The sequence below is a fragment of the Lepidochelys olivacea genome, assembly GCF_965140295.1.
Source record: "Lepidochelys olivacea isolate rLepOli2 genome assembly, chromosome: 9".
NCBI classification, from domain to species: domain Eukaryota; kingdom Metazoa; phylum Chordata; order Testudines; family Cheloniidae; genus Lepidochelys; species Lepidochelys olivacea.
This window is the reverse complement of record NC_140419.1, coordinates 10,857,005-10,880,026: the sequence shown is the minus strand read 5'-3', so window position 1 is coordinate 10,880,026 and position 23,022 is coordinate 10,857,005. Positions and strand designations below refer to the sequence as shown.

Sequence of the window (23,022 nt, the reverse complement as noted above, 5' to 3'; positions counted from 1 at the left end):
ACTTTTACCCTGTGAATGTATATTTGAAATAGGTCTCAAAAGTACTTTGTTTCCATCTTCAAGCCAAATTATGAAATAGTTAATTTTGCAGAATATTTATGAAATCAGGTGGCCTTTCTGAAGATTCTGGTGTTTTAAAACCACTTTATCTTTTGGAAAGAGGCAACTGATTGAGATGACTGTAACATCACAAGAGAAAGTGACTGCGTACACAGCAGTTGATGTTCATCTCTTGCTGAATTATAATGCAGACTTTCTCAGTTGAATTTACTGCATCTAACATAGTACTCTAAAATTAGAAGTTCTTACACCAATTCCTTAGATACTTGCCACCTATAAAGCTTTTAATCTTGAAAGCACTTTATAAATATTAATCCTCATGACTCCTGTGTGATGGGTATTATTTTTTATATTTTACAAATAGGGGAAACTAAGGCAGAGATAGTCAGTGACTTGCATAAGGCTACAGAGGCTAGAATGAATGGTGTGGAGGTGGTAAACTGGGAACCTATTTACCCATCTCGTAATATCAGAACAAGGGAGCATTCAGTAACATTAAAGGGGGCAAAAACGTTTCCACCCACACACAGAATATTGCCATTTATTGAGAGGACAAGCTTAGCAGGATTTGAAAAGGTATTATTCATTTATTGGATAACAAGAACAGCCAATTATACTAGTAAATACTAAAAATGAGTAGGGGAGATTTGAAAAAGATAAAACCTAATCCGATTTAAATCAGACTCTCATTACTGGGGGGTTAGGAGGAAACTTTCTTGGGGGATAGACTATTCCATAACTGCCTACTGCAGGGTTTCTTGCACCTTTCTCTGAAGCAGGGTGTTGCCGCTGTTGGTGACAGGATACTGGAACAGATGGACCACTGGACTGATCCCCTATGGCAGTTCCTGTGAGGGAGTTTGTGTCAGAGCCAAGATTAGAACTCAAGTGACCTTGGCTCCCCTTCTGATGTTTAAAACAACTGGACTATGCCCCCCTCTCTCGTGATTGGGTTTTCCCATGTTGTATCTAGTAAGTTTTTTTAAATCTTTTTTCTTTTAAAGGCAAAAGATGTGATTGAAGAACATGGCCCTTCAGAAAAAGCAATAAATGGCCCTGCTAATGCTTCTGGGGATGAACCTTCTAAGCCACAGCATAGTCCTGAAGAAGAGAAGTCAAGTACTATACAAGAAGAAGAAAATAATCAGGAAGAAGCAGTGCTGAATGGTGTTTCATAAACTGAAGTTCCTAGTTTACAGTTCTTTTACATTACATTTTACAATAGTGCTTGTATAAGCTTGCCAAAGATAGAATATGGATCGCCAGTCTTGACAGCGCACTTTCAGTTCCTCCATTTTGGAATTCAGAAAGGGGAGGGATCCTGAAGAAATCATATGTTAAACATACTTATGACACCTACTGTGTTATAAATATATCATCAGATGTGCCTTGAGATAGTATATGTAACATTTAAATAAACAAAAACTTGCTGGCTATAGGAAATGTTATTTTGTTTTCAAAATATGGCAAAGATGTGGGGGGAATCCCTAATGTAATATTCTTTATGAAAGCATTAGCTGCTTTTGTTACATTTTTAATAATATGCAACCACTTCTTCACCTGAGGAAAACTAGAAAGAAATGCAGTCTAAAATATTTTGCACTGAATTGTAATTTCTCCATTAGTTTAGTCTGGAAACTGGTCTGTTTTAATACATGTTTTTTAAATGCTGTATGTAGAGGAAAAAAACTGCAGACCACTGGAATACATTTATTAAATTCTCATAATCTGCAGGGATATTGGGTGGCATTGGCAGTGACTGTTCTACTTTGAGGCTTTGTTTGGTTTATTTATTAAACTGTACAGTATTTAAAAATCAAACATAGCTTTAGTTAAAACACTAAGCTGAATTAGTCATGTCCATTAAGACATAACCTGAACTACTGAAAAGATCAATTTCCAGAAAGTTTATTCTGTATAAACTACATATGTTAGTCCTTAGTAGAGTATTTTTATTTTGGTTGTTTGATGTGCAATATGTTTTTGTATGCTGGTAGAAAAAAATAAACTTTGATCTTCCATTGGTTACTTAGTGTCCTTTAATCAGAAAGATGACTTAATTAAAGTAACTCAAGATATTTCAGACTGACATTGTAATTTAGTACTAACCTCTTTACTTATTAACTGGTTGAGATAAACCCTAGCTTCTCTCCTAGGGAAGACCTAGATAACACATTAAGCTTAACCTCTCTACACAGGAGTTTATAAACATTAGTTAAGACACTTCAAAAATACCTTTTTTATCCTCTCCTCTAGAAGGGATTTAGAGGAGGTGATAATTTATATATAGATGGGGGTACTGGTAGTGGCACATTCACACATGTTGACATTTGCAGGCTTTTAAAGAGGGACGGACTTAGAGGATGAAAGCCTGGCACAGTAAGAATAGGAGAGGCCATTCCAGGCATGGAAGTAATATTGATATGGACTAGAAAATGCAAAGCAACAAGGTCACTTATTTTGTGATTTGGACCAGAGGGATGCAGAAAGATACCACAGCAGGTGTGGGTGGGGTTGTGCAAAGCCTTGAAAGAGAAGACAGTCTTAAACCTGATTCCGTGAATGCAAGCCAGGCGAAAGATTTGAGAAATGACATGCTCTGAGCAGTGGGTGACATTATTTTAACTGCTGCATTTTATATAGCCAGAGGAGCTGAGATGGGAAACAAGGAGAGGCTGCAGCAGTCAAGGCAAGAGATAACCAAGACATAGGTATGCATTTCAGCTGAAGGGATGGATTGTTTTCAGTATGTTTTAGAGAAAAAAAGTGTCAGAATTTGATGACAGTATAGTTGTCTGGGGAAGAAAGTATGCAGTCAAAATAATTCTAAAGTAAACAACTGGAGTAATTGTGAAGGTGGTGGTGGTCACGATGGCACTATTGAAAAGAAAAAGATGAGCTCATCTGATGTGTGTTTAAGAATGTGGTACACCAGACCCTCGCTAGAACGTGTGTCTGTATAACGCAAATTCAGGTATAACGTGGTCATGGCCATGGATCCCAAATTTAAGTACTGTACAGTACAATTTGAGTATAGATGCGATAAATCAACCGCTGAGCGCTCTCCTGTCAAATCTAGTACTCGACCAGAATGAGGAGCGCAAGCGCAGTCGAGCATCAGCTATTCACGTAGCTGAAGCTGCATATCTTAGATCGACCCCACATGGTAGTGTAGACAAGACCTAAGACTATTGCTGGAGGCCTAGAACGCCATACAAATGTAATGTAATAAAAATGGACAGGTATTTATCTTTATCTAAAGTATTTATCTTTAGAAAGATGTCAAAAATATCGGGCAAAAAGAAAGCTTACTCTGTGCAGGAGAAATTGGACACTATCGAATGACTTTGAAATGGCGAAACCCAGGCAAAGATTAGCCGCAATATGGGTGTTAACGAGTCCACCTTTCTTGGATGGCTAAAGAATGCTGACAAGCTCGGAACTTACATTCATAAACTGGACGAAGAGCATGGCCTTCAAAGAAAACGAGCCCGTTTAGTGAATGATGCCGATCTTGATTCTGCAATGTACATGTGGTTTGTGCAAGAACAGCAGAAAGACATTCCAATCTCTGGTCTGCTTATAGCCATGCAAGGGGAAAAATTCGACCGGGAACTTAATGGCGAATTCAGCAATTTTAAGGTGAGTTCAGGTTGACTATGGCGATTTCAGAAAAGACACAATCTCGCAGATTGCAGTTTCGGGAGAAAAACGCTCTGCTGACAATGCTGCTGCGCAACCGTACACTGCGAATCGGAGGGAAATTTTACAGGCAGAGGGTTACTCGGAGGAACAGGTTTACAATGCAGATGAAACAGGAATTATAAAATGTTGCCTGATAAAACCATGGCTGTCAGAACAGATGAACATAAGAAAAAAGGATATAACAGGCAAAAGATTGCCTTACTTTATTGTTTTGTGTGAATGCAACAGGCAAGCATAAATTAAAACCATTGTGCATTGGAAAGTCTCGCATGCCTCGGTGCTTTCATCACGTAAATGTGAATTGCTTACCATTTTCATACAAGAACTCCAAAAATTCCTGGATGGCAAGAGAGATTTTTGAACAGTGGTTCTTCACCGAATTTGTCCCTTCTGTGTGAAAGGATTTGCGGAAAAAACGCTTAGAAAAAAAGGCCGTTCTTTTGCTAAACAACTGTCCAGTGCATCCTCCGGCCGAAAGACTTGGAACCCATCATGGTAAAATACGAGTTGAATACTTACCTAAAAACACGACTTCCAAAATCCAGCCACTTGATCAAGGTGTTATCGCCATTTTTAAGCAGCACTAATCGACGGAACATGGTATGACACATGATAGAAAGCAAGTTGTCTGTCACAGATTTTCTGAAGAAGTTGACTATAAAAGACTTTTTACATTGGCTGCGATTCCTGGAATTTATTACAAACTGAAACAATAAACCGCTGTTGGATGATGGGACTGAGAGAGTTGTTTGGCCACCTGCTCCTGGAAGAAAATGAAGAAAGCAGATCGCAGTCTGATGAGGAATTTGAGGAATTTACAGAGGAGGAGGTTGAAAGAACAGACATGGAGTGGATGCAGGAGCTGTGCCAGCAACTGTCCAGGCTCGGGGTTCTGGATAAGAGGCGACAATGAAGCAGAAGAATTTTGTCCCATTGCTGAAAGTCTAACGGCTGACCAAATTCTTCAGGCAGTATGACCAAACATTCCAGAAGCTGAAGAATTGGCCTTCGCCGTAGAAGAAGAAGTGGATGTCGTTCCAACGTCAACTGCGACCATAGCCAGCTTAGAGACTGCTTTGAGATGGTTTGAGACGCAAGATGTTGAGCCTATAAAAATTATGCAGCTACACAGTCTTTTGCAGTTCGCTAAGCAGAAGCAGCACAGCAGCAAGAAGCAAAACCAACTCACCAACTTTTTAAAGAAAAACTAGACTAGTTTATTGTAATGTACTTTAAATCTCTAATAAAGCAACACTTTTTTTCTCGTTTGTTTCCTTCAAGTAGTTTATTTTCTAAGGTTTTCTATACTTTATGGATGTGACACTTACTGTATACAGTAATTTCATTTTAACACGGTCCTCGTTATAATGCAGTAGTTGGCATGGATCCCAGATCCCGCATTCTAGAGAGGGTCTGGTGTACGACACCTGGAAAAATGTGATCCTGGACATAGGGGAGAAGAATTAAGTGTAGAGGTAGATTTGAGAGCCATTAACAAAATTTTTATTTTTTAATACCCTGAGATATATCACAGCTGGACCTACAGATCTGTGTGTTTTTAGTTTGGGAAATGCCTGGACAATCAGAATCATTATATAGATCTTCATGCTCCTCCTTTTCTATATTTTTTGTTATACTCCTTTAAAAACAATTTAGTAGTTCTGGTTTTTCATCTTTGATTTAGTCTTGCTCATTTCTTAATGCACAGAATTTCAGTGGTGATTCACTCATACATAGTGAAACACAGACATACATTTTTGCATACTGGGATCAGAGTGACCCAGGGAGAGGTTGCAGAGACCTCAGTATGGTTACAATACAAGCATATTAGATTTAGAAAAGCTAAAAGTTGTGTGAACTCTGGTCCATGTATAAATAATATAATTTCTATGCTGTAAAGCAATGTTCTCTATCAAGGGAGAATGGATAGTTTGGAGGGAAAACTCCTTTACAATTTCTCATTCAAAACAAAGAAAAAAGTCCTCCTTGTAACTTTGAATTTAAGCCTCTATCTTAAAGGCTCATGCAAGTAAAATTTCCACTTTCCATCTCTTACTAGAAACTTCAGTGTTATCCTAAGAGTACTTACACCTTATTCTTTTAAGATAATCATCATATGCTGTAAGGCTTTAGTATATTATGAAATTTTACTACTTATTAATACAAGTATAAGTTTGTCATTTTATTTAAATGCTGTGGAATCAGTAAAAATAATGAAAATCAGTGTAGAAATAAGTAAATACATGGAGACAAATCAATAGCACTGACTATGGCCAACTTGTTTTTGAAAGTTAATACACGTTATCTTACAAGAGAATTCAGTACATTCCACTTTCTCCATTTTCCACGTTGCATTAATGTAACAATTTCTAAATGCTTTATTCCTATTGTGCAAATAAATCCCCATGATTTTCCTTAAGTTGTTTCAACCCAGCCTTTTCTCTTATTAGTATCATCTTGCTAACTTTGGGATATTAAGCCACAGCAGCATGAATTTCAAACAGATGTACCTGGTTAAACAGAAATTCAGCATTTTCAGAGTGCTCAAGACTCAGGCTGTTTGTGTGACTATACATTAGCCAGACCAAATCACAATATTTTCCATGTCATCCTAGGAAAAATACTTTGAATTAGAGGTAAACTGTACCACTACTAGAAACAGTACTACTTCAAAAATTATTCTAAGCCACTATTTATAAGCCCCCACACTCCCCAAAACAAGATACACATGATCCAACCAAGATGGGGGGGGGAGGGTTCCCTGCATTAGTTTAATCATTGATCGAGTCAAAAAGATTGGTATCAACTTCCCTTGGGTCAGTTATCAAAACTGATATTAATATACATAAACTAAACCATTAATTTACAACTAAATATCCACATTCACTTCTTAGCTTGGCCTTCCAGTAAATCTTTAGCTTCATTGATTTTGGCTGCCACATAGGGAGAACCACCTAGAAGAAAAAAAGTCTTGTCACAAAAAAAGAATCTTTTCTATTTCATTACATTATTGCCCAATTCTGGCTTAATGGTACCAGTAGGGAGAAAAAGTGAGCACATCTGTTCAAAGAAATACATGAGTGCCTCTATTTCATAAGTTAATAGACAAATGACATCTGACAAGTTGCAGAATATTTAGGATTTGTCTAAACATGGAGTTCAGGAATAGCTTCTAGTCCAACAAAGTGGATTAAGTTTGACAGGAAGAAAACTGATTCTGGAATATGTCTCCACTCAGATTTCAGGAATAGTGATTCCAGAACAGCTATTCTGGAATAATTTCATGTGCAGACAAACCCTAAATTCTATTAGGTCTCTAGTCTAGTCCTGTGTCACTTGGTGAATTTCATGATAGGGTCACCAAGGATTTAGAGGGGTATGCAGAACTATTTTCCAAGTGTTTTGGATGTTCCCTGCATATTTTATATAAAGCTAATGAGTCCACAGATTAACCAGTGTCTCTAATTCAGCAGGGCCTGACCCAAGCTACTGTACTAGTGGAATAATTTGAGTGAAATGTAAGATACAGGTGATTAACAGATTAAATGTTAGTAATCCCTCCAGTCTGATATACTGTAAATGCACCAAAATTAGATTTGATCACCTACCAAAAGATGCACAGACCCTTTTAGAGTACAAAGGGCAGTGTCTCCTAACATCAGTATTCTTTGCTTTAGTTCCTGGTAAAAACTGGCAATATTATGAGACTCCCATGTTAGTAAACTCTGTATATGCCTAAGAATTCACTTGATGTTGCCTCTGCTGGAAGATTTCTGAAGAAGGCAGGTCCTGATGACCATTTATTTGAGGAGGAGGAAAGAGGCAAAGTAGTAGATAGGAAGTTTCGTGGTCACTTCAAGGAGGCCATTTTACCTTTTAAATCAAGATTAAAGGTCCCAATTTGCCAAATACCAAAAGACAAAAGTTTAAAACAAACAAAAGGAAGTATTTATTCACACAATGCAGACAACCTGTGGAACTCCTTGCCAGAGGATGTTGTGAAGGCCAAGTCTAACGATTCAAAAAAAAGAACTATATAAGTTCATGGAGGATAGGTCCATCAATGGCTATTAGCCAGGCTGGAGAGGAATGGTGCCCCTTGCCTCTGTTTGCCAGAAGCTGGGAATGGGCGACGGATCACTTGGTGATTACCTGTTCTATGCATTCCCTCTGGGGCACCCGGCATTGGCCACTGTTGAAAGACAGGATACTGGGCGAAATGGACCTTTGGTCTGACCCAGTATGGCCGTTTTTAATGACATGATTTAGATTAATTGAAGTCAATGGGGTTTAAGTGCTATGATGAATAGAGATGGGAGTACTCATATGGTTAAAGTTAGGCATGTGCTGAAGTACTTAACTGAATCTCAGCATTAGCATCACATAAGCAGCAATACTACATATTGAGTTTGTTGCTGTTTCTGAAGACTCACGGCCCAATTCTAACCAAACAGGAGTTCCACACGTTGGAGCAGCTGTACGATCACACTGTAGGCTTTCACCGAAAAGGACCTTTTTTTTCATCTTTATATGATAAGTCAATGCAGAGATGATGTATCGGGTACTGAGAGAGGAGCTAATTTGTTGAATCTATTAGTTTTAATAAAAAAGGAGAACTTGTGGCATCTTCGAGACTAACGTTTATTTGAGTATAAGCTTTTGCGAGCTACAGCTCATTTAATTGGATGCATCTCATCGGATGCTGTAGCTCACGAAAGCTTATGCTCAAATAAATCTGTTAGCCTCTAAGGTGCCACAAGTCCTCCTTTTCTTTTTGCGGATACAGACTAACACGGCTGCTACTCTGAAACCTTAGTTTTAATAGTGTTCAAATGTCTGGGCAGGGGACCTCTGAATATACAAGGATTCAAGCATCTTAAGATGTATTTCCTCCCAGGCAGGTTTTTTATTTTCTTTTGTTAATGTATGAATGATGTACCTATATGCCCTATACATCTCATGATCTTGGTTCCATTAATTTGGGCCAAAAATATACTGGGTTGACAGTAATAATTGATTTATTTCAAATGGGACTTATCCCTACTGATTTTACATACCTTTATCTGGGTGATTCAAAAGCATGATCCGTCTGTGAGCTTCCCTAATTTTACCTTTATTGGCTGTAGGACTAGTTTAAAAGAAGAGAGAGTTAGGTAACCTGACTTAAAGGAATTAAAAATATTATACAATTAGAAGACCTGAAAAATTAGAAAAAAATTAGCAATTACTAAGCATAATTTGTCTCATACTCAAATTGTTCACAACAAGTTAAATTTGAAAAGACATTTTCCCCCCTGAATATTTTTTCTGTTGCTGCTTTGTTCAACATCTTCAGTCCATTATGCCAAAGTTAGTGTGTAGTTTACAGCTTCATTGACAGATGTTGACCAGTTTCTACTGCAGAATTGTCAAAAGGAGCTTGACATTACTTTTCATGGTCTTTTATTTCTTGAAAATTCAGTCATATTTGAAAGAGAAAACACATACCCTCCCTGGACTGTAAAAAGTCCTGTAAACATTTGTGGGTGTATGTGTACAGTCCTTGAGAGCAAGCCATTTAAGACGTAACTATTTAATTATTTGAATCCCTAACCTGTTAGTTATGGCTGCCTGCTTGTGTGATTTTTCTTTACTAAAACTTTTATTCTTAGTATTTTTACTTAGACTTAAGCAATTTGGGGGAGAGAGGGTCTTTTCAAATGGAGCCCCACTGCCTGATGGGGCCTCTAGATACTACCACAATACAAATAATAGGTATTCTTATCAGGCATAATGTCACAGACTTATGCTACTGGGAAGCTCAATGAGATGCAAATCTGGAGCAGTGAAAGAATGAATAAGGGCTACGGGCAAAATTTTCAAAAGCACCTTATGTCCAGATTCTCAAAGGTATGTAGGAGTCCAACTCCCATTGACTTGGGCACCTAAATCTCACAAAGTCAATGGGATTTGTGCTTTTACGAGCCCAAGTTATTTTTGAAAATGGGACATTGGCACTTTTGAAAATCTTACCTCAAATTTATCTCATACAAGTAGTTCTGATCACCACACTGAGGCATTTCTTAAAGCAGTGGCTCCCAAACTTTTTAAGTCACCCCCCCGCCCAGTGTAATTTGCCCACCCCCCTTTCCCCAGAGGCACGGCCCAGAGCCGAAGTAGAGCTGGGCCATGGCTAGGAGCCAGGGGTCAAGGCTGGGAGTGGAGTCATGGTCAAGGCCAGGGGTGGAGCTGGGGGCAGAGCAGGGCTGAGTGGGTCTCCCTCCCTGCCCCCATGGGGGGTGGCCCAGCCCCATCACCCCCCCCCCCGAACATTCCTCCACACCCCCTAGGGGGGCACACCCCACAATTTGGGGGTCACTGTTTTAAAATGTCTGTGATGATTGCAGTTATCAGCCTCTCCATGGTCAGTCAGTTACAGAATAGATGGCAGTCAGCTTAAGAGAGGGCCACCAAGTACATTAGCTAATAATGCAGTCAGAGTCTGCCAACTGAAGTCATCACAGTAGCCATTTCCCAAATATAGGAATGAGGATAGCTACAACTTAAGGCTTTGCAGAAGTCTGGGCAAGGGTTCCTAAAATCCAAATACATTTCAAATGAAAGAATTTTCCGAATAAGGCTGTGCCTTCATAGTTGCTAAGCTAAGAAAGCTTGTGGAACTTTTGCAGCCAAAACCAAAGTCAGTCTTCCCAAAATTTGGTGAAGACAACCACCAGTCATTAACTTTATTAGTATGTGTGACTGAAAACAAAAATTCTTTTTGTACTGAACTACTAAATAGACCATAGTCCATGCTTTGATATAAAGGCACAGTGACATTTTTTTATTGCCAGAAAAGTTAGGTTGGGTGTTAAAGCAAATTAAAAATGTAATACAAAAAAAAAAAAAAAAAAACACACCGTGGTTGAATACTGAATCCCCAAGTGGAAATGGCTTTTAAAAAGTAATGTTTCTTTGTACAACATACTGTAACCAACAATCTAATATATGCAACCTTAGAAAGACCTGGTAGCCAGTCTTGCGAACTGAGCTGAGTAAAAGCAGTCTCTGCATTATGATAATCCCTTTTAATTTAACTTGGCACTGAATTTCAGATGCTGAAGTCAATGAGAGCTTTGAGGATTCAGTACCTCTGAAAAAAATCAGACCCCGATCTTAAACTCATTAGTGCTGTATTCTCTCCTGCATCCTACATTTTTAAATTAAAATGATTTTTTACCTCACTCCTAATATTAAAGCTGCTTCTCGTTTGGTCATTTTGGGATCAAATCCACCTCTGTAATAACCACTGAAGGCCTGAAATGGAAGATGCATTAGTAAGAAAACTGACAGGCAAAATAATATGAATTAAACAATATTGGAGGTGAAGAAGAGACCACCATTTCTTCTTTAGTAGCTGCAGAGCATTCCTATAAGAGTACAAGGATGCGTCTTATGAACCGTTATCATGAAATTCAATCAAAGTTGAATTTCATTATTTACTCAACTGTTTGGTGGAGTTGCCAAATCAACCACTATAATTTGGAACTGACCTACAGCAGAATTGTTGAGATGAGTGAAAGTGTTTTATACACTCAATCTGGAGATCTTCTGTCCGAATTTAATAGCACCAATCAGTAATACACTACTGCTGTGATGACAGTTTGGTCTGTCTCTATTTATATTCGAGCATCTTTAACCTTTCGCCTGGCACTGAGTGAAGCTATTTATGTACAGAAAAAAATATTTAACATCAATTGAAAAAAGTACTATGGATAAAACAAAACTTACAGATTTTGGCAGACTCTGAAGGGCTTGTTTTACTTGTGGTTCCATTTGCTTCATAGCTTGTAACGCATAACGACCTTAAAGAAAATGACTAACATTAACAGAACTAAAGGCATAATTTCATGATGATTTAGAAATTCAGTATAATAATTTTCTTTCATATTAGTATGCAGGAAAAAAATGTTTTTGACCTGATTAAGAAGAGAGAAAAAATTTAGATATTTTCTTTGGCTGCAATCAGACCAGCCAGTCCACTCCTCTGTATGTGTCCCTTAAAAGATAATGTACTGCATTGTGCTGAACTGATAGTATATTTTACACTGCACCATTACTAAAGCCGGTAATGAAAAGTAGAATCCAGTGTGAGATTCCTCACACCAGATACAAACCTGCAAATCCAGCAGCAGCTATTGTCAGACCAACCGCTATCAGAGTACTAGCCTGGGTGTGGGGGAGAAAAAGTAACTGATTAATTAACAAAAATGAAAATAATCTTTAGCCAAGTTAATTACATATATACATTAAAACTAAAATGGCTTCAAATATGACAAGAAAACAGTAAATTGTAATATAATTGATAGATACAGTTAACTTGCACACATTGGCTGGCAGCTTTTAAAGCCTTACTTACTGTATTTCAAAACTACAGGTGGACCTGTTGACAGTGACTCTTGGGAATAGAAAAGCTTCACTAGTCCTATATGGATATATTTACTGAAACTTATGTTCCACTAATCACAAGTGCATTTTTTGGCTTAACTGGCATTTATAAAATGCTTTGAGTTCCACAGATTAAAAAAATGCTTCAGCCATATCAAATATTACAGTTTCGTTTCAATTATCCAAACATCATTCAGGACATCCAATACGTCTGAATGCTCAAAATTATAATTACGTTGGTCAATTATTGAAAATCAACAGATATGCGGACGCTATTTTGGATAAGTGATTATCGTGTAACAGTTGGCAAACTGTATTATCTGCACAGCCGTGTACATAAGGTATACCAGTATATTACACTGGCAAAGTGCTCCAAGCTGTGCTTTTACTGGAATAGCTTATTCCACACACACACACACACACCCAGGAGCCAAACAAGCTACACCAGCAAAAGCATGGTTTTGTTGGTATAACTGCATCTACAGCACAGGCTTTTCAGCCAGCACAGCTAGGTCTGTCCTAAATCAAGCCTACATGACCCAGCTGTACTGGAAGAAGTTTGTAGCATGCCGTTGCTTTGCTCCCCTGCTTAATTTTAAACTGACAAGTAAGGCCCCTGAGGGCAATGGGACAATTAAAGACCAAGAAGGCCTGCACATCTTTCAGCCTGGTCGGCAGGCAGATTTGGCACGGCTATGCCCGTGCTGCTGGGGGCGGGGTGACTTTTCACCAGCCTGGCTACCCTCTTCCAACAACCCTTCGGGCGGCTGCGGTCGCACCTGGAGAGTTTACTCCACTGGCGGGAGTAAGGGCAAGGCCAAACTCCTCCAGGGCGCCCGCGCTTCGGGGGTGAGGCCGCCCCAGAGCGGGACTAACGGCCGTCCCGGCCTCCCCCGCCCGGGGCCGCGTCCCCTCGGGGACCTGCTCGCCCCCGCCTGCCTGGACGGAGGGATCCGGAGCCGCCCTCACCATGACTGACCCGGCGGAGCCCCGCTGCTGCGGGCGGGAAGCGGCCGGACCGGACACGGCTCGGGGCCGCGCCGTCCCCGACTCGCCGTACGGCACCAGAGCTCTGTCGTAAAGCGCTGCGGAGGAGGGTGGCTGGGAGGGAGGAAACGTAGAGTGTCTTCCCCGGCGGGTGGGGGCCTGGAGCACGGTGACCAGATGTCCCGATTTTGGGGTCTTTTTCTTATATAGGCTCCTATATTACCCCGGCCCCTCGTCCCGATTTTTCACACTTGCTGTCTGGTCACCCTAGCCTGGAGCTTCCTGGCACTGATCCCGGAGGGGAAGGGGATGCAGACTGGGGGGCGTGCCAGGCTGGAGCTGGGGGTGGGGGGGAATGCAGACTGGGGGGCGTGCCAGGCTGGAGCTGGGGGGGGAATGAAGGTTGGGGGGCATGCCAGGCTGGAGCTGGAGGGGGGGATGCAGCCTAGGGGACGTGCCAAGCTGGATGGGGGGGGGAATGCAGCCTAGGGGACGTGCCAAGCTGGATGGGGGGGGAATGCAGCCTAGGGGACGTGCCAAGCTGGATGGGGGGGGAATGCAGCCTAGGGGACGTGCCAAGCTGGATGGGGGGGGAATGCAGCCTAGGGGACGTGCCAAGCTGGATGGGGGGGGAATGCAGCCTAGGGGACGTGCCAAGCTGGATGGGGGGGAATGCAGACTGGGGGGCGTGCCAAGCTGGGGGGGGGGAATGCAGACTGGGGGGGCGTGCCAAGCTGGATGGGGGGGGGGAATGCAGCCTAGGGGACGTGCCAGGCTGGAGCTGGGGGGGGGAATGCAGCCTAGGGGGCGTGCCAGGCTGGAGCTGGGGGGGGGAGTGGAAGGGGATGCAGACTGGGGGGCACCAAGATGAAGATGGGGGATGCAGATGAGGGGGCGCCAGGCTGGAGATGGGGCGGTGCAGACTGGGGGGGATGCAGACTAGGGGGCGCCAGGCTGGAGAGCGGGGGGGAGCGGAAGGGGATGCAGACTGTGGGGCACCAGGCTGAAGATGGGGGGGGGATGCAGACTAGGGGGCGTGCCAGGCTGGAGCTGGGGGGTGCAGACTAGGGGGTGTCAGGCTGGAGAGCGTGGGGGGGAGCGGAAGGGGATGCAGACTGGGGGGTGCCAGGCTGGAGATGGGGGCGGGGGAAGGGGACACAGACTGGAGGGCACCAGGCTGGAGATGGGGAAGGGGACACAGACTGGGGGGTGCCAGGCTGGAGACAGGGTCGGAGGGAAGGGGACGTAGACTTGTGGGCACCAGGCAGGAGATGCGAGTGGGGGCAAAGGAATGTAGACAGGGGCCCCCAGGCTGGAGTTAGGGGCGGGGGGGAAAGGGAGTACAGACTGGGTGGTGCCAGGCTGGAGATGGGGGTGGTACTGAGACTAGGGGTTGACAGGTGGGGAAGGAGGGCACAGACTGTGGAAGTAGGCTAGAGATGGGGGCCACACACTAGGGGGGCTCATGCTGGAGGTAAGGAGCCAATCTGCAGAGGGGAGTCACAGTAATGCTGGTCAGAGAGGGTACAGACTGAGGAGGGGTAGCACTGGATGAGGCAGTGCCCCTGACTAGTGAGGTTGGGGAGCAGGAAGCTCACCCTTTCTCCCTTGGTGCTCTCTGGGCTGCTCCTTTCCATCTCCCTTCCCTCATTTTTTGAGAAAAATACGTGTTTTAAATAAGTGTCTTTGTTATTTTAAAGAAAATTGCTTTCCAGAAATATATAAAACAATTAATCTGTATTAGAAATTAATGCCCTGAATTTACATGTCAAGAGAAGTTGGTTTTGAATCATATTTGTTTATTAAAAGAATATTTAGTGAAGGCAGGCAAATACATTTGTTTAAACCTTCATCTAAAGTAGGCTGAAGTTTCCCCCCTTACCCTCCTCCCAAAAAAAAAAAAAATTTCAAGATGAGACCCATATTCTACAAACACCCAAGTGCTTAAACTTCACACATGTTGAATAGTCCCATTCAGGGCCCAAATATGTGTAAAAGCTCCCATCTGGGTCAGGCTTTAGGAATTTTTACAACAGAATTACAAGCCTCTGGAAATAGGTGTATGTACTGTTAAACCTACAGAAATTACAATATATTGGCCCTATTGTGTGACTACTGAAGTCATGGCAAGTTTTGATATTGACATCAATGGGAATCAGGCCCTATATTGTATTGTCTAGAGAGGCACTATATTTACACACAGGTAGAAAGAGAGTGATAAAAAGTTTATCTTCACTACAAAATATTACCCTTTTTGAACATGTGGAAAAACAAGTTAGCTGACAGTGATTTTCTGGTCAGAAAAGATGAGGGCAAATCTTGCTCAGTATCATGTTGGTTAATCATAATTAAAACCTTCATGGTTAGCTGACATTATGATGAATAGCGTTAGGGTGCTTCACCCACTTACTTCCCCGGTCCTTCTCGCATGAACAGAGAGCAACAATACCCAAAGTCCAAAAGGTGCAAACAATTCGGTGTTTATTGGGGTGAACTTCCAGCAAGCATGATTCCAGTTTTCTTCCTTAGTGTCCCCCTTCCCAGCTCTGACACTACAGAGCCTTACCTGTGTCCCTGTTCCCATTCCCCCCCTTAGCAAAACATGATTCCAATTTCCCCACCCCCATTCCCTGTTCCCATTCCCGCCCTTACTTCCTGATTGACTGCAGACTATATAGTAAAACTTGAGTTCTGCTTAGCTATACCTTAACTATCATTTTACTGAAATTTAACTAACCAATCCTAACATATTGTAACATGGTTATTTAACCAATTATATCCCACCACCTTAATTAGTTTACACCCAGCAAAATTAATTATACAGCAGACAGAAACAATCACAGAACCAGACAGAGATTATACAGACAAACAATAGGGAAATGGGGACTACAGTGATAGAACAACAAAGAAAGGAGGAGTACTTGTGGCACCTTAGAGACTAACAAATTTTTTAGAGCATAAGCTTTCATGAGCTACAGCTCACTTGAAGAGAGCTGTAGCTCACAAAAGCTTATGAAAATAACAGTGACTTCTGTTATACCATGGCTATTAGTATTATGTAATATCAGATTTCATCTTGACTGTGATTACTCCTATGGCTTCATTTTTCTGATTGTATTGTGAAATGTGCTTAACAATTAGGAAAACAAGTTTGTGCCAGTGTTTTCAAAGAAATTTGAAAGAATCAGACCTTTATTTGAAGTGACAATATATTGTAGTGAGCAATGGTTCTTCAAACTAAGGTCTTAATCCTTAAGGTCCTCCTTCATGTAGATTATTGCAGGACTGAGTCCTAAATCAGTTTTCCAACAGGTAGGTGCAGTGTCCTGTGTATGCTGTAGCTTCAGATTTGCTATGGTATCTGCCCCTAAAGATGACAGGATGACAATTTGAGTGTCAATATTGTTAGCCAGGAAGGAAAGTGTGAGTGGGGCAGAAAACTGGGTGGAAGGGGGAGGAGAAAGGAGGAGGCAGGATCATCACAGGGGTAACTATGGGTTAGGAGAAGGTTGAAAAGGCAACTCCTCTCCCTATCTCTCCTCAGGGTTAGGTAATGATAAGTGAAGTCCTCCTCCAAGCCGCAGATGGGGAGACTCATATTTTTGTTAGTGAATTTAAGGCTACATTTTGAGATGAAATGAAGATACACAAATTGATGGATGGCTTCATCCAAAAGGCTTAAAAATCAGAATAGACAAGGTTCCCTCTCTCCTTGCCCACTTTTCTCCCAAGTTTCAACCCCTAAAAGCTACAGGGGGCAAGGGACCTCTAAACAGTAATCTACCATACCAAACACCACAATAGTGTTGGCAGGGGGTAGTATGTGTAAGGGGGTGTGCAGAAGGGAAGGTTGGGGTAGTCTGGTGTGCGGAGGGGATAGTTTGGTAAAGGAGGTTCTGGAAGGCTATAAGAGAGAGAGGCAGAGTTAAAATTGTGGTCTGTAGTCTATGTGCAGCTTGGAAGGAGAAGCACAGGTTGCAGGAGGGAAGAGTTTGGATGAGCACCAGGAAATCAGTCTGTGTACACATGGCTAGAGTGGTAGCTGCATTTACAGAACCTCTGTAAAGTGTTGTCTTAATGAAAAGCTTGTCTGAAACATGAAGTCCTCTTATATTATTACTTTGCTCATTGTATATGAAACCTTGTGGGTCAATGAGACACAGAGCTTGGAAGAGAATGTGATTAACAGGCAAACAAAACAAAACAACACGTAAAAACAGAAAAAACGGTATCACAGTGGGACTCAGACCACCAGAAATGCTGGATTTCCAGACCAACAAAACTTTCACAAGCATGGAAGCAAAAATTGAGTCTGTTTACAAGAGCTGACCATGGGGGATGAAGATGAGAAAGTGAAGGTAAAGTTTTCTTCCTATCTAATTGAGGAAAAAAGGGCAAAAAGTGAGTGAAACACTGTTGCAGGAATAATGTCCAAAACACTGGAATAGCTGATAAAGTGTTTGGTGAACACTGTGACTTCAGACAGAATGAGACAGTACGGAGAAGTGTGTGTGCCGGGGGGGAGGGGTTGTACCTGAAACCAAGACACAAAAGAGGGGATAGATGCTTATGTTACACAGATGAAAATCATGGCATCTACATGTAACTTTGGAGACATTAAAGATGGCCTAATTAAAGATAGGATTTTTTATGGGACATATGATTCCAGTTTATGTTGAGAGAACAGAACTAACCCTAGAGAAATGCCTCCAAATAGCAAGGGCAGCTAAGCTGTCCAGGGAAAGGATCAGAACACTAACAGCCACTTGTGCAAAACAAGTACACAGACACAATCTAAAGGAACCCAGGAGGCTGTACAAAGACAGACAGATCAAAAATGCAGGCATCATGGTCCACGGTATGTACTGTGGAAAGCATCACAAAAAGTAGAAAGAAAAATGACCAACCTATGACCAATGGTGCAAAGAGTGTGAGAAACAGAACCACTTTATGTCTCAATGCTGTGGCTACTCCAGGAAGAAAAAAGCCATGATTTATGCTGTAGCAAAATACAAAGACTCTCAATACATACACAGTGCAGAAGAAGGCTCCCAGCCATTCGTCTGCCACATGTGAAACTATGCTATTAGACAAATGACCAGTTCAACTCCAGCTGGAATACAAAGCCAGCTGCAATGTAATCCTAGCAATGCTGCTAAGCAGCAATGCTAGACTGGAGAAATTTAACCAAGAGCTGGTAATGTACATTAAAAGAATTCTGAGGCCAATGGGCAAATGCAGACTGTTGATAAGAAACCCACAAAACAAAAGATGTTATTGCTTAGTGTTTATAGTAGTCAACACACAGGAGTACCAGCTGTAGCAGGGCAGTGCAAGCGGTGTATTTAATTGCAGCACAACATCAGATGTTCTTAGTGTGAGAGAAGGGCAGTCAACACGGGCCACCTCCAGCATTATAATAGAGTATAAAGACATACTTCAAGGAGATGGGGACTTAGGGTACATCTACACTGCAACAAAACACCTGTGACTGGCCGATGTCAGCGACTCAGGCTCCTGGAGCCTGGTCTGTGGGGCTATAAAATTGCAGTTTAGATGTTTGGGCTTGGGCTGGAGTGTGGTCTCTGGGACCCTCCTCCCTTGTGAGCAATAATCCTAGCAGATTTCAGAATTGACATCTTGAAATGGATACACGCTTCACATCTGAGGATACAGGCACACCTGAGATAAGTCAGGGAGTGTATCTAATGGCCAGGCATGAATGCCCCATTGAAAACATACACGCAAGGTTGGCAGAGAGTATAGTAGCTGACAACAGAAGGAGACTCTACAGCCTATTGAAATCCCAACCCAACCCTGGGAAAAGGTTGGAACAAGACCTGCTTACTTGTAGTGATAGGAACTTCATGGTTGCAGTAAATTACTTTTCCAGTTTATGGGAAATGGACTATCTGGAGGACACTCAGGAAAGAACTGTGATCAGGAAACTGAAGGTGCATTCTGCAAGGTATGGCATACTGGCCATGCGCTGGTCAAAAAATGGACCACAGTACACTGTAGCAGAATTCAAACAATATAACAGGCAATGGGAATTTGAGCACAATACACTTTCCCCTGGGTACTCACTGGGGAAGGCAGAGTTGGAGGTAAGGACATCCAAGAAACTGATGGCAAAGTCAAAACAGACAGGAGGGATCCCTGCCTGGCAATGTTGGACCATTGCAACATATCCTAAGGACTAATCTGTAGCCCAGCCCAGGAACTCTGCTTCCCATGAGGAATAGTTTGCTGCAGTCCAGGGGAGGATTGATAGACAAAACAGAAGTAGTTAAGAAAACACTACGCTGAGCAGGCCGCCTGGTACAAGAAAGGAGCTAAAGACTTAAACTCACTACATATAGGTGAGCAGGTCTGGGTCCAACCATCAAATAACCACACAAAACAATGGCAAAAGGCCACAGTCACAGCTGCAGTGGGACCCAGGTTATATGAGGTAGCTACAGACTCAGGACAGCAGTGGAGATGAAACTGAAGACAACTGCAGAGTAGTGGCAGACAGCCATCACAGTTGGACTGATGGGGCTAAGGTCAGGACCAGGAGGAGTTAGAAAGAGAGTCAGCTGGCCTGATGTAGGAGAGTCAGAAGAAACTAGATATATGAGCAACACAGGGGGCCATCAGGATGCCGTTAAGAGAATGAAGGCAGCAACAGAGTGGAAGCAAATCCTCCTCCAACAGCAATAACACAGCCAAGAAGTGGGAGACTGGTTTGAAGACCAGCACACTTGAAGGACTCTGAGGCCAAAGAGGTCACAATGAGCTGTGCATAGGCAGTGCATAATGGAGGCTGAGGGGATGGGCAATGCGGATTTGGGGCCCCCAGAAAAATCTCCCCCCTCCACGGCCCCGGCGCTAGAGGAGCTCTCACTCCCTGCTGTGGCCCCGTAGCCACAGTAGGGGCACAGAGCTTTTCCAGTCTTGGGGCCACAGCAGGTGGGTGGGAAGGAGCGAGTGGGGTCAGAACAGGAGTGGAGCCATAAGTGGAAGGGGCAGAACTGGGGAAGGGCTCCGAGCTCTGAGCTCCAACCAGGGCTAAGAGTTCCACCATGCTCCCAGCCAAGGCTGAGTGCTCCACCCCGGGTCGGCCGTTAACTAAGGCCCCTCTTGCCCCCCCGTGGCTCTGACTGAGCTCTCAGCACCCCCACTGCCCTGGCCAGGGCCACGGGAGGGCTGAGAGCAGCGAGTGGGGGCATGGCCTCGGCTGAAAGAGGTGGGGCAGCCACCCCAAGGGGAAGCTTCACGCGCCACCCATGAAGCTGTGGATAAAGTCCATGTCCCTATGAAGGCTTGTGTACTCATGGGCCGCTGGTATCAAAGGCCGGGAGAGGTAGTGCCTCCCCACACAGCCCTGTGTGGGCCTGCCCATGCTCCACCCTCCTGCTTCCCAGTGCTCTGCGGCTCTTCCCCCATTGCCGAGGCCCCAGGCTGGGTCTGGGGGTGCTTGGCTAGTCCCGAAGTGGAAATGTTAAAAAGAAAGATGTAGCCACCTGTCTGGAACTTGGAGGAAGGCGCAGGTGTTGCAGGAGGAAGGCATTTGGGAGAGGCACCAGGAAGTCAATCTATGTGCACATAGCTGTAACGTTGGCTGTGGTTGCAGCACCTCTGTAAATAGCTTGCTTAACAAAGACCTGGTTTAGGTTTAGAAATATTGAGTCCTGCTTTGTGTAAAGCCCTGGGGTCTGAAGCCCTAAGGACTAGGGAGCTCACTACTGAAACTTGTGGTGAAGTGGGAGGAGAGTAGCCCAGAGATGTTTGAGAACTCCAAAGGGGAGGAAGCTCTGTGCTGGCATCTGCTTGTGAACAAGGGGAAACGAGTGAATGGGCCAGGCCTCATTAACATTTCAGTTATGTGATTGTTTGGGGTGTTATGGTTAAAATACAGTTAAGTTTTCAGTTTGAGGGCCAATAAAAATGTTAGTAGCCCTGTTTGGAAATGAAAGGACAAGAGGACTGCTCCAAATATGCTGGGGGTAAAATGTCTGCCTGACCGTGACCACAGTCAGGCAGAGCTGGGTAAAGGAACGTGAACCAGGCTAAAGGAGAGGGAAAAGGGGCTCCTGCTGTTTGATGATTAGGGCTGTATTAAGGGTTCTGTATGCTCCTGATCTCCTTCCTAAGACTCAACCTCAAGACAGTGAATGGTTTGGAGGAGGTGGGCAGATCTGAGATGAGGCTGTACTGAGGTGGCTTGGCTTAAAGCTGCAGATAGCAGCAGCAGCAGCTTACTTGATGGACTCTGGTGTGGGCCTCCTGTCCCAGCAATCAAAGCTGAAATCATTTCACATGGTAGAGTTCCAGGAGCAGCCTAGGCAACATTTCCCTTTGGGGCTGGAGAGTTATTTGCCAGAATTCTTGGACTCCACCAACGCTGGACAATACCTGTGAGTGGCAAAGCTGGAGAGGAGGGAAGTGGCTAGAACTCATTAGCCGCTCATTGTTGCAAGAGGAGGATTGAAGTTGAGACTGCTATTAGGACACTCAGGGGTTGGGATTCTTATCTAATAGATATTAATTTATTAATTTCTGGCTTTCTCAAGTTTATGCTGTTGTCTCTGCCTTGCCCTCCCTTAAGTGCTCTTTGTTTTAACCTCCTGGACTGAATGCTTGCAAGTGAGGAAGTGTTGCCTTATCAAGGGAACACAGGGTAATCTATATAGTTTACACCTTTCTGGGTGGGTGCTCAAGCTGGTGGTGTTTAAGTTTTGAAAAGGAACCCCTAGAAAATTTAACATGGCCCTTTTTGCTGCCAGCAACACCTGGCAGAAGGGTTACACCTGTTATTGCCCAGGCACAGTGCAAAAAACTGTCTATGCTAGTATTGGTTGTGTTAGTGGTAAAATGGAGGAGTTGAAGGTACGCGCTGTTGGGTGACAACACTTTTGATTCCTTTGTTCTGTGGGTTTGTGTCAGGTATGTTATATGTGCAGCTACCGTTACTGTTTCACAGCCTAGTATATTGTGTATTAAACGACATAGAACTTGCTTATATTTTTTCTTTATCTAAGGTTTTAATCCTGTTCAGAAAAGCTTGTAGCCATTTTGCCATCCCTTCCAACTTTCAGTGTGTGGTTTCACCTACACCAAGGGATGCAGTAGGGGCAAAGGACATGGGGACAGCATATGCAGAAGTCTTGTTTGGGATGGAAGGGCATGAGCTTCCTAAATCCCTTAGTAGTTTTGTGAACCTTTTCGTAGCGCTACTGCAGAGTTGTTCTGCCCCTTTCAGTCAGGCTGGTGTGTCTCCGTGGAGAAAAAAAGGGTCCACATACAATAGAATAAGGATTTGACCCTAAAAGATGCAAGTGGTGAGAAAGTCAACTGTACAGCAGTGCCCAGTGTTAGGTGAGTTCCTTACAACAGAATAAATAGTTGGCTCATTGTCTACTTGTTTCTCCTTTCTCAGGGTACTGAGGGATACATTTTCCTCATTATTAGGTTATTGTTGATGAGGAAGAGCTAGGGAATAGAGATGGATTTGGGTATGAAAGTGATCAGGAATCTTCCTGAAGAGATGAGAATGGTCTGAAGTTCCACACTGTGGCAGGTGCTAACGGTTCTGCCTAGAAGCTCTCACAAGTAATGCTCTTGTTGTTGATGGCTCAGTTTTCCTGAGAAGTGCAGTTGGGGTAGGTCATGGTCTGGGAGGGAGAAGCAGTCTTTGGTATCTTGATCCCAGCCAGTAGAGATTAGGATCGTTACCTTAATCCAGTGTTTAGCGGGGAGCCAGTCCAGTGACCGGAGCATCTGGAGTTGTGTATAGCAAGCATGCTGCTGTCATATTTTGGACCAGCTGGAGTTTTTAAAGGGCGCTTGTATTCATTC

General features: G+C 43.1%; 2 protein-coding genes across 4 annotated transcripts in view; one reads left to right on the top strand and one right to left on the bottom strand.

Annotated features, from left to right (window-relative positions):
- FXR1 (FMR1 autosomal homolog 1) overlaps positions 1–5,089 on the top strand; it is a 69,660-nt gene extending 64,571 nt beyond the window's left edge. For both annotated transcript variants that reach the window (XM_084639152.1, XM_084639151.1), the window contains one exon: positions 1,065–5,089. In XM_084639152.1, the coding sequence (XP_084495278.1) occupies positions 1,065–1,238 (174 nt within the window). In that variant the 3' untranslated portion in view covers positions 1,239–5,089. The remainder of the gene's footprint in view (positions 1–1,064) is intronic.
- Positions 5,090–6,021: 932 nt separating this feature from the next.
- On the bottom strand, positions 6,022–13,295 carry DNAJC19 (DnaJ heat shock protein family (Hsp40) member C19). 2 transcript variants are annotated; one of them, XM_084639153.1, is made up of 6 exons: positions 13,162–13,295; positions 11,922–11,973; positions 11,536–11,609; positions 10,985–11,061; positions 8,823–8,893; positions 6,022–6,719 (listed from the first exon to the last, which is right to left on the bottom strand). In XM_084639153.1, the coding sequence occupies exons 1-6, from the start codon at positions 13,162–13,164 to the stop codon at positions 6,649–6,651; spliced, it is 348 nt and encodes a 115-aa protein (XP_084495279.1). In that variant the 5' UTR covers positions 13,165–13,295; the 3' UTR covers positions 6,022–6,648. The 2 variants fall into 2 exon arrangements, with proteins under 2 accessions (XP_084495279.1, XP_084495280.1); XM_084639154.1 differs by having other exon boundaries at positions 13,172–13,292.
- Positions 13,296–23,022: the final 9,727 nt, after the last annotated feature.

What these genes read in the sequence shown, in the direction of transcription:
- DNAJC19 (XM_084639153.1), bottom strand. An exon ending in TTCAGAGTCTGCCAAAATCT is followed by an intron (nt 11,062 to 11,535) that starts GTAAGTTTTGTT and finishes CTTCCATTTCAG; the next exon opens with GCCTTCAGTGGTTATTACAG. An exon ending in TTTGAATCACCCAGATAAAG is followed by an intron (nt 6,720 to 8,822) that starts GTATGTAAAATC and finishes TTTTTCTTCTAG; the next exon opens with GTGGTTCTCCCTATGTGGCA.